At 49.5% G+C, this 15,273-nt stretch overlaps 1 protein-coding gene across 1 annotated transcript; it reads right to left on the bottom strand.

Annotated features, from left to right (window-relative positions):
• Nucleotides 1–13,546: 13,546 nt before the first annotated feature.
• Nucleotides 13,547–15,176, bottom strand: LOC123057477 (probable serine/threonine-protein kinase PBL21). Its single transcript, XM_044480435.1, has one exon. The coding sequence runs from the start codon at nucleotides 15,059–15,061 to the stop codon at nucleotides 13,649–13,651; it is 1,413 nt and encodes a 470-aa protein (XP_044336370.1). The 5' UTR covers nucleotides 15,062–15,176; the 3' UTR covers nucleotides 13,547–13,648.
• Between the last annotated feature and the right edge of the window lie 97 nt (nucleotides 15,177–15,273).

Here is a 15,273-nt window from a genome sequence, read left to right as displayed (position 1 = left end):
CGAGAACCTAAAGTTAGTTTTGTTTTTAGCGAAATCATTTAACCCGAATAGAAGAGAGCTCAGAGTCCCAGAGTAAAGGTCGAGGAGTAAAAGATCCTAGTACCACCCAATGGCGACGTGGGCCCGTAAGGCTCACAGCCATGTTAGTAAAAGTTTTGTAGTGACTAGACTCGACTTCGGCCAAGGAGTGCGGAAGGGGGATTCCTACAGGCAGTCGGCTCTGATACCAACTTGTGACGCCCCCGATTTAATCGTACACTAATCATGCACGCAAATGTGTACGATCAAGATCAGGGACTCACGGGAAGATATCACAACACAACTCTACAATTAAAATAAGTCATACAAGCATCATAATACAAGCCAGGGGCCTCGAGGGCTCGAATACAAGTGCTCGATCATAGACGAGTCAGCGGAAGCAACAATATCTGAGTACAGACATAAGTTAAACAAGTTTGCCTTAAGAAGGCTAGCACAAACTGGGATACAGATCGAAAGAGGCGCAGGCCTCCTGCCTGGGATCCTCCTAACTACTCCAGGTCGTCGTCAGCGGGCTGCACGTAGTAGGGGCACCTCCGGTGTAGTAGGGGTCGTCGTCGACGGTGGCGTCTGGCTCCAGGGCTCCAGCATCTGGTTGCGACAACCAGAAAGAAAGGAAAGGGGAAAAGGGGGGAGAAAGCAACCGTGAGTACTCATCCAAAGTACTCGCAAGCAAGGAGCTACACTACATATGCATGGGTATATGTGTAAGAGGCCATATCAGTGGACTGAACTGCAGAATGCCAGAATAAGAGGGGGATAGCTAATCCTATCGAAGACTACGCTTCTGGCAGCCTCCGTCTCGCAGCATGTAGAAGAGAGTAGATTGAAGTCCTCCAAGTAGCATCTCCAAGTAGCATCTCCAAGTAGCATCTCCAGTAGCAACGCATAGCATAATCCTACCCGGCGATCCCCTCCTCATATCCCTGAGGAGAGCGACCACCGGTTGTATCTGGCACTTGGAAGGGTGTGTTTTATTAAGTATCCGGTTCTAGTTGTCATAAGGTCAAGGTACAACTCCAAGTCGTCCTGTTACCGAAGATCACGGCTATTCGAATAGATTAACTTCCCTGCAGGGGTGCACCACATAACCCAACACGCTCGATCCCATTTGGCCGGACACACTTTCCTGGGTCATGCCCGGCCTCGGAAGATCAACACGTCGCAGCCCCACCTAGGCAAAACAGAGAGGCCAGCACGCCGGTCTAAACCTAAGCGCACAGGGGTCTGGGCCCATCGCCCATAGCACACCTGCACGTTGCGAGGGCGGCCGGAAGCAGAACTAGCCCCCTTAATACAAGAGCAGGCTTACGTTCCAATCCGGCGCGCGCCGCTCCGTCGCTGACGTCTGAAGTGCTTCGGCTGATACCACGACGCCGGGATACCCATAACTACTCCCACGTAGATGGTTAGTGCGTATAGGCTCGTAGCCAGACTCAGATCAAATACCAAGATCTCGTTAAGCGTGTTAAGTATCCGCGAACGCCGAACAGGGCCAGGCCCACCTGTCTCCTAGGTGGTCTCAACCTGCCCTGTCGCTCCGCCACAAAGTAACAGTCGAGGGCCGTCGGGAACCCAGGCCCACCTCTACTGGGATGGAGCCACCTGTCCTTTCAGCCCCCTCGTCAGAATCACTTGCGGGTACTCAATGAGCTGACCCGACTTTAGTCACCATCTGTATAGTATGTATGTATGTATAGTATATACCCGTGATCACCTCCCAAGTGATCACGGCCCGATAGTATAGCAAGGCAGACTGACAAGAATGTAGGGCCAATGATGTTAAACTAGCATCCTATACTAAGCATTTAGGATTGCAGGTAAGGTATCAACAGATGTAGCGACAATGTCAGGCTATGCATCGGAATAGGATTAACGAAAACAGTAACATGCTACACTAATCTAATGCAAGCAGTATAGAGGAGAATAGGCGATATCTGGTGATCAAGGGGGGGGGCTTGCCTGGTTGCTCAGACAAGGAGGGGTCGTCGGTGACGTAGTCGTACACGGTGGCATCAGCGTCGGTCTCGTAGTCTACCGGAGATAAGAGGGGGAAGAAACAATGAATACAATGCAAACATAAACACGACGATGCGTGACGTGACAATGAGCGGTGCTAGGTGTGCCCTAACGTGGTATGAGGTGGTACCGGTTAAGGGGGGAAACATCCGGGAAAGTATTCCCGGTGTTTCGCGTTTTCGGGCAGAGGAGTCGGAGGGGGAAAGTTGCGAGTTCGATAGGTTAGGGGTGTGTGGCGGACGAACGGACTGCGTATCCAGATTCGTCCCGCCGTTCTGAGCAACTTTCATGTTGAAAATATTTTAATCCGAGTTACGGATTAAAAGATATGATTTTCTAAAGATTATATTAATTTCTGGAATTTAATTAATTAATTATTTAATTCGAAAATGAATTTATGACGTCAGCATGATGTCATGCTGACGTCAGCAGTCAACAGGGTTGACTTGGTCAACCTGACGCGTGGGTCCAATGGGACCCACCTGTCATACTCTGTTAGGTTAATTAGGATTTAGTTAAACTAATTACTGTTTAATTAAGCTAACAGGTTAATTAGATTAATTAATTAAGGTTAATTAACTTAATTAATTAATTAATTAATTAATTAAATTTGTTTTTATTTTAATTATTATTTTTATTAATTTTTATTAATTTTTTTATTTATTTATTTTTTTTATTCTCAAGGCGTGGGCCCCGGCTGTCATTGGGCCAGGGGGCCAAACGGGCATACGGGCAGGCGGGTGCGGGCAAAGCCACAGCCCTGTCCGATAACAAGGGGCGGCCGGAACGGGCTCCTGGGCGCCGGCACGGCACTAGCGCTGGCGCCGGAGGTGGCCGGTGCGGCGCAGGCGCGACGAAGCCAGAACGGGGGGGGGGGGGGGCTGCGAGACGACGCCGGAGCGCGACCGGATCGAACTCACAGCGGCGGGAGTGAGCAGAGGCGGCAATAGAGCGGCGCGGACGCGGCGAGTGAGGCCAGGCGCAGGTGGTCGAGGCAAGGCCACGCGCGGGAGTGCGCGAGCGCGGCGCTGGGTGAGCGCGCGGTCGGGGGAGAGCCGCGGTCGGCGTGGTGGCGGGGGCGCGCGCGCGCGGAGGCGCGGCCAGATCCGGTGACGGGAGAGAGGGGAGGGGCGCAGCTCACAGGGGGGATGTAGGGGACGAGGCAATGGGGCTCGGGGAGGATGCTAGGGACGTCGTCGGCGTGGAAGCAGACCGGTGGGGGGGGGGGCGTGGTCGAGGCGGAGCGATCCGGCGAGGTAGGTCCGGCGGGGTGGCCTGCGAGGTCCAGCGGCGTCCGGTGTGGCGACGGGGATGGGGCGGCTCTCGGCGACGGCGGGGAAGAACCGGGCGGCGTCGGGGTTCGGCGACGAGGGCGGAGGCGCCATGGTGCGCGACGGCAGCGGGGGGGTGTCGAGCGGCGTCGGGGCGCCTGTTCCCCCGATCCAGATCGGAAGGGAGCGAGGGGGCGAGCGGGGTGGGGCGAGTGGGGGTCTCGTCCCCGATCCAGACTGAGCGGAGAGGAGGAGGGGATCGGGGCGAGGGGATCGGGGGAGGGGAAGTGGGGACGAGTGGGGAGGGAACCGCTAGGGTTTCGGTCGCCCCAGGGGGCTATAGGCACCGGCTGGGCCGGCCTGGTTGGCCCAGAGGCCAGCTGGGCTGTGGCCCAGTGGGGGGGGGGTTCTTTCCCTTTTTTTCTGTTTCCTTTTCTTCTTTTTTTTTATTCTTTTTCTTTTCAGTTTTCTTTTATTTTTGTTTTATAAAATATAAAAGTTGTATCTTAAATAGTAACACTAATTATACCTCTGCCACAAAAAGGTTTAACCCCCAAATAATATAGTTTAGTATTTTATAAAATACCAACACACTTATTTATTTGTTTTACCGACAGTTTTAATTAATTGAATGCATTTAGACATTTTATAAAAATGTGGTTCCTCCACCAACATTACTTATGAATTATTTGTTACATTTAGAGCATTTTAGTTTTGACTTTTGAAAACTTTAACTGTTTGACTTTATTTTGAATTTGAATTTGAATCGGTTTCGAACCAATGTGAGTTTAGCAACAGTAATCGTGGTGACGTGGCATCATTAGCAAAGGTTTACTGTAGCTTGATTATCCGGGCGTCACATAATGGGTCGTTGACGGCCCATATTGGCACATCTCGTATGGGCCGTGGACCTAAATGGACCAGACGAAAGTAGGCCTATATGGGCCAGCCTGCTAATTTTGACTGGGCCAGCCTCTTTCACCTAAATGGGTCACTATGGGACCTTGCCACGTGTCGACGTATCATAGGCGCCTCCAGTATAATAAGTGGATGACACCTGTCCCAACGCTGAGCCGACACGTGGATCCTCCGGCGAATGAGAATTTTACATGTGGAAAATCCCCATTGGTCTTGGCTGTTAACGGGTTATCGGATCCATAACGGAACCCGGTAGCTTAACGGCGACCCCTTATTATCGATGCCACATGTCGGTTACCCTTAACGAAAGCACTTCCATGACACACGGTTTATCGTCATGGAAGTGGACACTTCCGTGATGATAATTTTAGAATTGTCATGGAACACTTCTACGACAGCACATGTATGACTATCTCAATTCTGTCATAAAATCGTCATGAATGTACATACATGACAGAAAAGGTGACCTACTATGACAAACATGTATTATCACGGAAGTGTTTTTTTAGTGAGTAGCGTGGTCGTGAGAGCTCCACATCCAAGTCCAACAAATAAACTATTCGACCAGGAAATATCATCCCTCCACCATCAACGGCGTAAGTCCACACGACCTAGCAACTTACCAACAAGGCCCATCTAGCGACCGACCTGGTCAAGATTGAGCACCAAATCGGAATCCAGTGACCTCAATCGACCGTGAGCGCTTTCAGCCCCAGGGAGCTTAGTTGTTTAGAAGAGGATGTGCTTAGAAAACTTTCAATCAAGATGTGTTTTTAAGTGTATTATCATGGAATTGAATGCAATATATTTCAATAAAATTTAATTGTAAGGAATATGAATAATTAAAACATCCAAACTAAAACTAAAAATACATATGTTTTATTTTAGTACAAGTGGAGGTAGCCTGCTGCGTAGTTGCTATGTTTTTTGGGGGAATATAATTCATTATTGGAGCTAGTCGCTTTCAAGCATTATTGTATCTTTCAGCAAAGTCGCTTTCGAGACTCAGTCTGTCCCAACTTACGTTGGAATAATGCAAATTATTTACCTATGTCAATTAATCCAAACTTAGGGCATCTTCACTATTGACCTACAAATTCGCTCAAGCATCCGTCCACAAACTGGTGGAGACCAGTTTGTGAGTATCAAGGGATTGATGAAATTGTTGTTGTATTGCTTAAGCACCGTGAGCATATGTTTCCTAACTAATCATGATACTCAACACTTACCGACAAAGATTATGGAACACTGAACAAATACTTTAGTGGTCGTTTTATGCGCGCGCGCGCGCACACACACACAAAGAAACAGTCCTTTATGGACGTCATTGGATCTGCTCAAACTCGCAATACATTCATAGGCCCATTGTTGCGCATGATCCTGAGCGCCCCCTCGAGGTTTACCGTGACGCTTGAAATTGGCGGCCGGTCCTTCTCGTTTCGTGACAGGCAGAGCATCGCTGTGTGCGCCATGAGATTCAGCGCATCCAAATGTATCATGGGTTGCAACACCGGGCGGCCGTCCAACACAGCCCGCAGATTACCGCCTTGAATGAATGAGAGCGTTGAATCCGCCAGGGTCACGACGTCCTCCCCCTTCCCCCAGCTGCCGCTGACTGGCAGCCGCCCTGTCAACGCCTCCAGAATGACAATGCCGAAGCTGTACACGTCACAGGTCGGGCTCATGAGTCCCGTGCGGCGGTACTCCAGGTCGACAACCTCCACGACAAGCTGGCCCGCTTGCAAGACATGTACGCCGAGGAAGCCGGACAGGCGCGGCTTCCAGTTGGCATCCGGGAGGATGTTGGACGAGCTCACGTTGCCGTGGATGATCGCACAGCGGTGCATGTGCTCTACGCCCCGGGATGCACCCAGAAGCACCTCCAGGCGGGTCCTCCAGGACTCCGTGACCGGCGACCAGACACCGTGTACCAGGTGGTCTTTGAGAGTGTTGTTCATATGGCCCTGCTCGTAGACGATCATGCCGACTTCCGGGACCTCGCCGGTGTGGCGCTCCGCAAACAACGGGTCCTCCCAGTTTTGCATGGAGTCAGCAGAAAAGCTGCCCGGCACCTCGCTCATGTTGTTGGGTTTGAGCCCCGCCACCAACAGGTCCTCCCAGTTTTGCATGGAGCCAGCAGAGGAGTAGCCCGGGACCTCGCTGGTGTTGTTGGGTTTGCCTTCCGCCAGCAATGCTTCCTCCCATTTGGGCATGGAGCCAGCAGAGGAGCTGCCAGGCACGGGCACCTCGCCGGTATGGCTGGGTTTGAGCTTCGCCATCAATACGTCCTCCCAGTTTTGCATGGAGCCAGAATAGGAGCAGCCTGGGACCTCGCCGGTGTTGTTGGGTTTGCCCTCTGCTACCAACGCTTCCTCCCACTTGGGCATGGAGCCAGTAGAGGAGCTGCCCGGCATGGGCACCTCGCTGGTATGGATGGGTTTGAGCTCCGCCACCAACACGTCCTCCCAGTTTTGCATGGAGCCAGCAGAGGAGCAGCCGGGGACCTTGCTGGTGTGGTTGCCTTCGCGCTCCGCCACAAACGCGTCATCTACATCCTGCAGGCAGCCAGCAGAGAAGCAGCCCCGCACCTCGCTGGTGTGGTTGATAGGGACGATTTCGAGGATCTTACACACGTCCTGCAGCTTGTGCTGGGAGCCAGCACAGGAGCAGCTCGGTTTGTCGTCGAGGCGGCGGGCGATGGCGGCATAGCAGATGACGGGGAAGAGGAGGAGGTGGGAGTCGATCCTGTCGTTGACTAACCTTAACCTGTCGGCATGGATGCTAGCCCGGATGAGCTGGTTGGTGGAGCTCCGCTTCTGGCAACTGACCAGCACGTCGTACGCCTCTTGCAGCATGTTGATCAGCGGGGCAAGCAGCGGCTCCAACTCCGGGTCCGGCGGCAGGCGATGCAGCACGTAGCCGATCGTCGGCAGGCGCTGCTTGAGGTGTTGGTAGTCCGCCTTGTTTTGGCGTGCCTTCTCAAGCGCCTGATTGATGTTGGTTATGAGCCCGAACGCAGTTCCGACGAGCTCGGTTGCGACGGCGGCGCACTTGAGCGCAGCAGGGAACTCCATGAAGCTCTGTACGTACGCCAGTGTCGAAGAAGTAGAAGTAGAAGTAGAGAAGGTAGACGGAGTGGAATGCCAATGATTAGTAGTAGTAGTAGGAGTTCGCAGTGTATACTCATATAGCACGCGTATACTAACGAACTTGGACTAGAGAAATACTCCTATGTAGGGATACTGCCCCCTCGCTCGTCCATTCGATTACGGATTTGAAATGGTCGCCCGCGTGCGAGTGAGGCGTCGTGGAAATTCCACACGCCGCGGGCATCGACGCGGAAGGCGGTGAGCACACGGCCGGTATTCCTCGCTACTCACGATCTGCACCGTTGAGTGGTCGCCAAGTTCAGGGCTCATCGTCAGGCCCCCTCATCGCGTCTCCCTCCGCCACCTACCCTTTGCTCCATGCTCCACGCAAACGGAGCGATATCAACGGCTTGGCCGCCGGTTTTCAACTTCCTTCTCCCCGATATCAACGTTTACATTAGTTGGAAGCTTACGTAAAACATGTCACATTGCCATCGTGATTATATTCCACGTATTATATGCAGTTGAATCCCGTACTAGCCGGCAGAGTAGCTGGTTGACTAACTACGCACTCTCCTCACGGCTCTTTCCTTACGAAACTACTACCCACACGATACTGCTGCACGATCTTTGCACGACGTGCTAATCCAGCGGCCAGTGCCCTTCTGAATCCTGCGCATGTCCGGCTGGATTTGAGTATCGTGCATGAATCGTCTGGATCGTGTCGTGTGTATAGCACCGCTGCTTTCCTTAATATAACTGCTGCCCACATATAATAACTACCACTATAAATGTAAAAAATTGGTCAACCGTGAGACTACACTCTATGCCGAGTACCTTAAGGAACTCGATGAAGGTCAAAATGTACGAGACAACCAGTTTGCCGAGTGTAAGACTAGGTGATGGCTGCTCAGCATACGCCTGCCCGGTAAATCGGGATTGCCGAGTATCATTTATCGGGTACTCAACAAAGTCTTTGCTGAGAATAAAATGGTGGTGCTCGGCAAATAAAACAATGTGAGGCCCCTTGCTTATCTTTGCCGAGATTTACAGCGCTGCTAGCTCTCCTCCATCCCACCGGCTGCCACCGCAGCCTCCATCGTCTCGTGGGCTCGAACACCTTAACACACTGACCGTCGCCACCAACCCCGAGTCCCCGACGGCGGCCCAACTAGGCGCCGGCCGATCTCCCACATCCCACCGAGGTGAGTTTGATCAACCTCAACTAGTATTTTCCTTTTTCTGTATTTGCTATGAATAATATGCATGTGGATCCAAATAGTTACCTATATATGTTAATAATTATTATTTATGGATCTATATATAAGGTATAATTAATAGGGTTTGGATCGATGATAATATATAGATTATGATTGTTTGTTTATATGTGCATGGATGCAAAATCGGATCGATGAATATTATGATATTCTTTTTATTGATATGATTATGCATGTGGATGCAATTAGATCAATAACCAACATAGTATATATGGAAATTTGGTATGGATATACGATAGATTATGTGAATAATATGGATCGACGTGCATAATTATGATTTTTTTGTCATACGGATATATTATGAACATATGGATAGATTATGATGAAAGAATAGGAAAGAGAGAGAAAGTAAAAAACACAAGGTACTTTGTAGTAAATAAAAAATTGTTACTATGTGAATGGAAGACGATATATATGGATGATGAAATTGATACAGAAATGCTTGTGATTATAACCTAACTAATTACAAGATAGTTATGTAACTAGATATAATAAGTAGTTGGTACTTATACATGCACATACCTTCACGCTCACAATGCCGGCGGTGGCCCCACTGATGGTATCCTCAATTTGGGGCCACTTACCTCATCGTCTCACGACCAGGTGGGCTAGGCCGATGACCCCATGGCGGTTCACCAGTAGGCTACTGCCATATCGTCGATTTCATAAATAGTTTGGATTGCTTGCCGTGTCACGTGGTCATATCGTCGAGTTGTCCTGTAGCTACTGTAGGCATGTACTAGTGTCCTTTGTAGCTATACTTATTCAAGAAGTATTAGTGTTACTAAATAATTATTCAAGAATATTAGTGTTATTAAATAATTATTTCAGTTTTTTTGAATTTTGGTCAAATCTGGTCAAACTATGGTCAAACAATGGTCAAACTATTTATTCAAGAAATATTAGTGTTACTAAAAAATTATTGTTTTTTAGAACAATAGTTTCAAACTCAAACAGTGAAATGTGTGACTTCATGCTCAAGCTAAACTCCTGAGGGTTAATAGGATTGACATCTTACTATTGTCAGGAAAACAACGAGTGCAGACTTGGAAACGAGGGAGAATAGAACCCGGAAGTTAAGCGTGCTCAGGCTGGGGGAGTGGGAGGATGGGTGACCATTCGGGAAGTTAGATGATTTGGAATGATGAGGGGTGATTAGAGATTAAATTGAGCAGTGATGAGGGGTGATTAGAGATTAGAGGTTAAAATAATTGAGAAATTTAAAAATAAAAAAAATTCAAAATAAAATTCAAAATAAAATCAGAAAATTTCCTTTAGTACCGGTTGGCTGGGGGAGTGGGAGGATGGGTGACCGTCCGGGAAGTTAGATGATTTGGAATGATGAGAGGTGATTAGAGATTAAATTGAGCAGTGATGAGGGGTGATTAGAGATTAGAGGTTAAAATAATTCAGAAATTTGAAAATAAAAAAATTTCAAAAAAAATTTAAATTTTTTTTAGAAAATTTCCTTTAGTACCGGTTGGTATTACCAACCGGGACTAAAGGTGGACCGGCCACGTGGAGGGCCTTTAGTCCCGGTTCTGGTTTGAACCGGGACTAAAGGGTCAGGGCATTAGTACCGACCCTTTAGTCCCGGTTTAGGAACCGGGACTAAAGGCCCTTACGAACCGGGACAACATGCCCTTTTTCTACTAGTGTTTCCAACGAGCACACAATGTATACTTCGACTAGGCCGTCGAATGACTCGTCGGAGAAAGATGAGCTCTCTGACGCTCGCAAGAGATCTTGCACTGATGATGATGGATCGTCAAGCGAAGACCTCCGGGAGGACGAGGAGACTGGTGATAGATAGGAAGCTCAGAGGAGAGCGTTCAAATGGATGAAAAAAGAAGAAAAACTACAATAATTGGCGGGATAAGAGCGTGAGGAGGAAGATGAGCATGAGGAGGATGAGGATGAGAAGACACACGAGCACAATTAGGAGGAGGGAGATTAGGAGGACGAGGAGGGGGTGAAGAGGACGAGAAGGAGAGGAATGAGGAGGACAAGAATGATGAGAAGGAGGGGGGTGGTGGCACGGAAGTGGAGGTGGAAGGGGCAGCCCACCAGCTAGATGTCAGCGCAGAGGCGACGTTCACCACCAGCATTGAGTCCGGTGGAGAGGGCGAGGCCAGCCAGGGCTTTGGCGAGGGCAGGAACGGCGAAGCTGGCCAGGGCACCAGCGAGAGCGACGTGGAGTCGATCGGCTCCTCTTAATAAGGTAACCAACTTGTTCCCTCTCCACTACGTGCCACTTCATCTCTTTCTCTGATCGCATAGCATAGAATAAACCGGCTAGCTAGCTTAGCCTGTTTGAGGATTGATCGATCTACTCGATACCCTACACCTCTACGTGCGCGTGTTTCCAACCAAATCAAACCAAAATAGCATCAACTTCCCCCGAGAGGGCTGAGGGCTCACCAGATATTCACCCATTAATATGAAGGGAATTTGTACTAGGTATATATTAATTTAAGTTTATTATTTTATGTAGTTGAATTTAATTTTGAGATTGGTTACTGTAAAATAATTATACTAATTTTTTATAATTTTGGATAACTTAGTTTTATCATGCAACAATATTGATCGCTATAGTTCATTATTTTCATATTTAATGATGCAAACTTGTTCCTTAATATTAGTTATTCCTATTTTTAAGCAATTGTTTTTTGCAGGGATTTTTATGTGTATCATTAAACACACTTGCATTGTGATAGCTTTAAACTGTATTTTGTAACAAAGAATCGTCTTTGAGATATTTTTGACAAATTGCTAAACTATATGGAGAAAATTTTGATGTGTGCGTGCGTGTTCGTCTATTGTTTATAGTCTTAAATATCATGGTCGAGATATCTTAAGCGTATGATCAAATAAATACTTTAATGGTAGTTTTTAGTATATGATTAGGTAAGCATATTTATATAAACTTCTAAAGCATTAGTTATAGCGGGTTCAGTAATAAGCGGACAACATGTGGATACTATGTATTTCATATTAAACTAATAGTAACATTTATAGTAAACACCAAAGAACTTAAAACTTGGTGTGAACTATATTATTTCCATATACATGCTTTAATCATCTGACATGCTCGCTAGTAATATTTTGTGTAACTTATGTGGTATACTAGTGCTCTATCACCTTTTTGGAATAAAAAGTTATGCATGAAATGAAAATGTCCGGCTAAAATTTCCTGTTGATATGTCCCGAAGCGTCCCGCCAAAATACTATGTCAGTGTCTTTCAAATTATTTTGTGTTCCTGCGGTATTTCGCTTCGATATCTCCTGAAATTCTGAGCCCGGCAAAAATAGACAACCATCTCCTTTTATGGTTTGGGTTGCAAGGTCGTGGGCCAAACCGTGGGCCAAACCGTTGAAACCGCTCTGTGGTTGTGGTTCATTAGTGTTTAATAATGCCGAGGGAAGGGGTTGCAAGGTGGTGCATGTGGGTGGGTCGAGGGCGATGCATGGATTGTCGGACACGCTTGACTTTGACAATTCCTCGGGTCGTCGCCAACACGGTGCGATGCAGAGAGGGAGCGCGCGACGGACCAAGACAATGACGGGGAGTGCCCACTGGCCAGTGCCCACGGCCTTCGGCGTCGCTACGCGCTACCATTTCCACAAACACCTCGAGAGGCTACCTCCAATCTTCTTCCTTCTACCACTACTACTCCCAGGACGTTCACGTGGGCGGAGATTGCACTAGCGACCAGCAACTTGGTCTCTGAGCGAGTATCTCCGTATAACAAATTAAGATTCTCCATATATAGAAAACCTAGCAACTAGCTCCACTTGTACTACGACTACTTCTTCTGGTTCTGATTATTAGCTAGTAATAGGGGAACACCGCACGTACTTAGTGTTCGTAGGCCAGTACACTGTCATTGAGCCATCATGGCGACGAGGGGCGAAGCTAGGAAAAAAGTTTGCTAGGGTCATGTCTATGAGAGTGGGGTCATCCTCAATAAATAGATAGTGCTTAGTACTATCTATTGGGGTCAATTGACCCCAATGCCTACAAGGGAGCTTCGTCCCTGATGGCGACCCTTGCGGTTTTGGGGCATGCGGCGGTCGTGACGCAGCTCGTCGGCAACGCGTTCAGGCTCATCTGCAAGATCAAGCGGGCGGTGGAGACGGCGCGCTAGAACAAGTTGGAGTGCGACCTCTTCGCGCGCCGCGTGCCCGCCATCAACGCGGTGCGAATAGCCCAAGTGTTCTCTTTAATTAAGTATAAAAGATACAAACAAGGTTTTTAAAAGTCCAGTTCTTTTCGGCCTGACCTCTATGTCATCCCAATCCACAACAACTATGTTGCTCCTCCGCCTCCACGGAATCTACCTCTCAAGGTTTTAGGGCCTCTTTGATTCATAGGATTTCCAAAAGCAGGAATAGAAAAAACGTGAGATTAGAGTGGCATGTCATCTTGAATCCTATAGGATTGTGTGCGTGTTTGATTGTGCATAGGAGAAACGTAGGATTCTTTTAAAAAGGTTTGAGTGGATGGAAAATTTCTTATGAAATATAGTGCAAATGAATCCTATAGAAAAATTCCTATGGTTTACAATCCTACAAATCAAACAACCTACATAGAAAAAATTCCTAAAAATTAAAATCCTTCAAAATTCCTGTGAGAATCCTTTGGTTCAAAGAAGCCCTTAGAAGGTTCGTGGGAGGAGAAAGGAATCGACTGTGTGACTTACTCCCTCCGTTCACAATGTAAACACATTTGAATGTATTTATTCACTCATTTCAGTCCATATGTGATTCATATTAAAATATCAAAAAACATCTTATAATTGTGAACAGAGGGAGTAGCATATTGGAAACACGCCAAGCACTGCAACGTGATAATATATGCATATATACAGATGCTAATTGACACAATTTCTTTCTGGAGCGGCATCACAACTTCTCGGTGGTCAACCAAAAAACAAAACTTTGGATACAGATGCTTTATTTGTCGTTTGACTAAGCATTACTCCCTATGTCCTATGATTCATATGGTATAAGAGAGTTTTTCACACCAGTGTAGTTAATTCTCACTGGTTCTTCGTCGAATGAGGCTCCAGCGTGCCATGGACATTGGCTCATGGCTGCGTATCATTTGGAGTGCCTCCTCGAGGTTGGCCACGACCTTGGACATGGCCGGCCGGTCCATCCGCGACAGGCAGAGGCAGCGCTTCACCGTGTCTGCCACGATCTCCAGCGCCTCCATCTGCGGCAGCGTCGGGTCCAGCGACGGCCGACGGTCCAGCACATCCTTCAGCGCTAACTTCCCGTTTCGTATGGAGTCCAGCTGCAGGGCGGCCGGATCCTCGCCCATCAGCGCCTCTAGCATCACCACCCCGAAGCTGTACACGTCGCTCGCCGTGCTCACGCGCTTCGTGCGTATGTACTCCGGGTCGACGTACCCGGGCGTGCCGATGACCTCCTCAACGAGCTGGCCACCGTGCTCCTCGCCCGCCGCTTGATACACCGCCGCGCCGAAGCCGGACAGGCGCGGCATCCAGTTCATGTCTAGGAGGATGTTGGACGAGCTCACGTTGCGGTGGATGACCACTGGCTCCGCGCCGCAGTGCAAGTACTGGATGGCCCGGGACGCGCCCAGCAGCGCGGCGACGCGGGTCCTCCAGGGCGCCGTCGCTGCCGACGAGCTAGAGCCACCGCTGGCGCGCTGCAGGCGGTCTCTAAGCGTGCCGTTGCTCATATGCTCGTAGACGAACATGCGGTCGTCCTCCTCCTCGCACCAGCCGACCAGGCGCACGATGTGGTCGTGGCGGAGGCGGAAGGTGATCACGAGCTCCGGCACGAACGTGTCATGCGGCCTGTGCTTGTCCAGCACCTTAACGGCCACCTCCGGGCCGTCGTGGAGACGGCCCTTGTACACCGTCACCGAGCAACCTCGGCCGAGCTTGTCAGCAAAGTTGTGGGTCGCCGTTACAATCTCCGCCCACGTGAACATGCAGGGGTAATCGGGCACCACCGTCAGAGTCTGCAGGGAGCCAGAGCTAGAGCCCGGCGATGGCACGGTGATCATGTGCTGGGTACTGATTCGAGCAAGATGGGTGGTGATGGCGGCATAGTTGACCATGGGGAAGAGGCTGAGAAGGAAGTAGATCCTGTCATTGACCTCCCTGAAGCTATCGGCGTGGCGGCGGGCGCCGAAGAACTGGTTGGCGGCGCTCCGATCCTGGCAGGCGAGGACGATCTCGTGCGCCTTGCCCAGCGCCGCGCGCAGCTCCTTGAGTGGCCGCTCCACCACCGGGAGCCGCGGGAGGTGAGGCAGCACGTCGCCGATGATGGAGAGGCGGAGCGCGAGGTGCTCGCACTCCTGCTTGTTCTGGCGTGCCGTCGCCACCGCCCGAATGATCCTGGAGACAATGCCGGTCACCTGCTCGATGAGCTGTGCCACCGCGGCCACATTCGCCACCACCGCCAACGCCATGATCGATGAGCTGTGCACTACAACTTCTACAAATACGTTCCCCTAGTAGCCAGTACAGTATCGTGCTAGTGCTAGTAGAAGGAAGACGATTGGAGGTGGCCTTTTTATCTGCGCGTGCGAGCTCGAGGTGTTTGTGGAAATGGTAGCACGCGCGAGCGCGAACCGTTGTCTTGGTCCGTCTCTCTCTCTCTCTCTCTCTCTCTCTCTCTCTC

This window comes from Triticum aestivum, chromosome 3A, assembly GCF_018294505.1.
Source record: "Triticum aestivum cultivar Chinese Spring chromosome 3A, IWGSC CS RefSeq v2.1, whole genome shotgun sequence".
Classification (NCBI taxonomy): domain Eukaryota; kingdom Viridiplantae; phylum Streptophyta; class Magnoliopsida; order Poales; family Poaceae; genus Triticum; species Triticum aestivum.
This window is presented reverse-complemented; position numbering and strand designations above follow the sequence as displayed.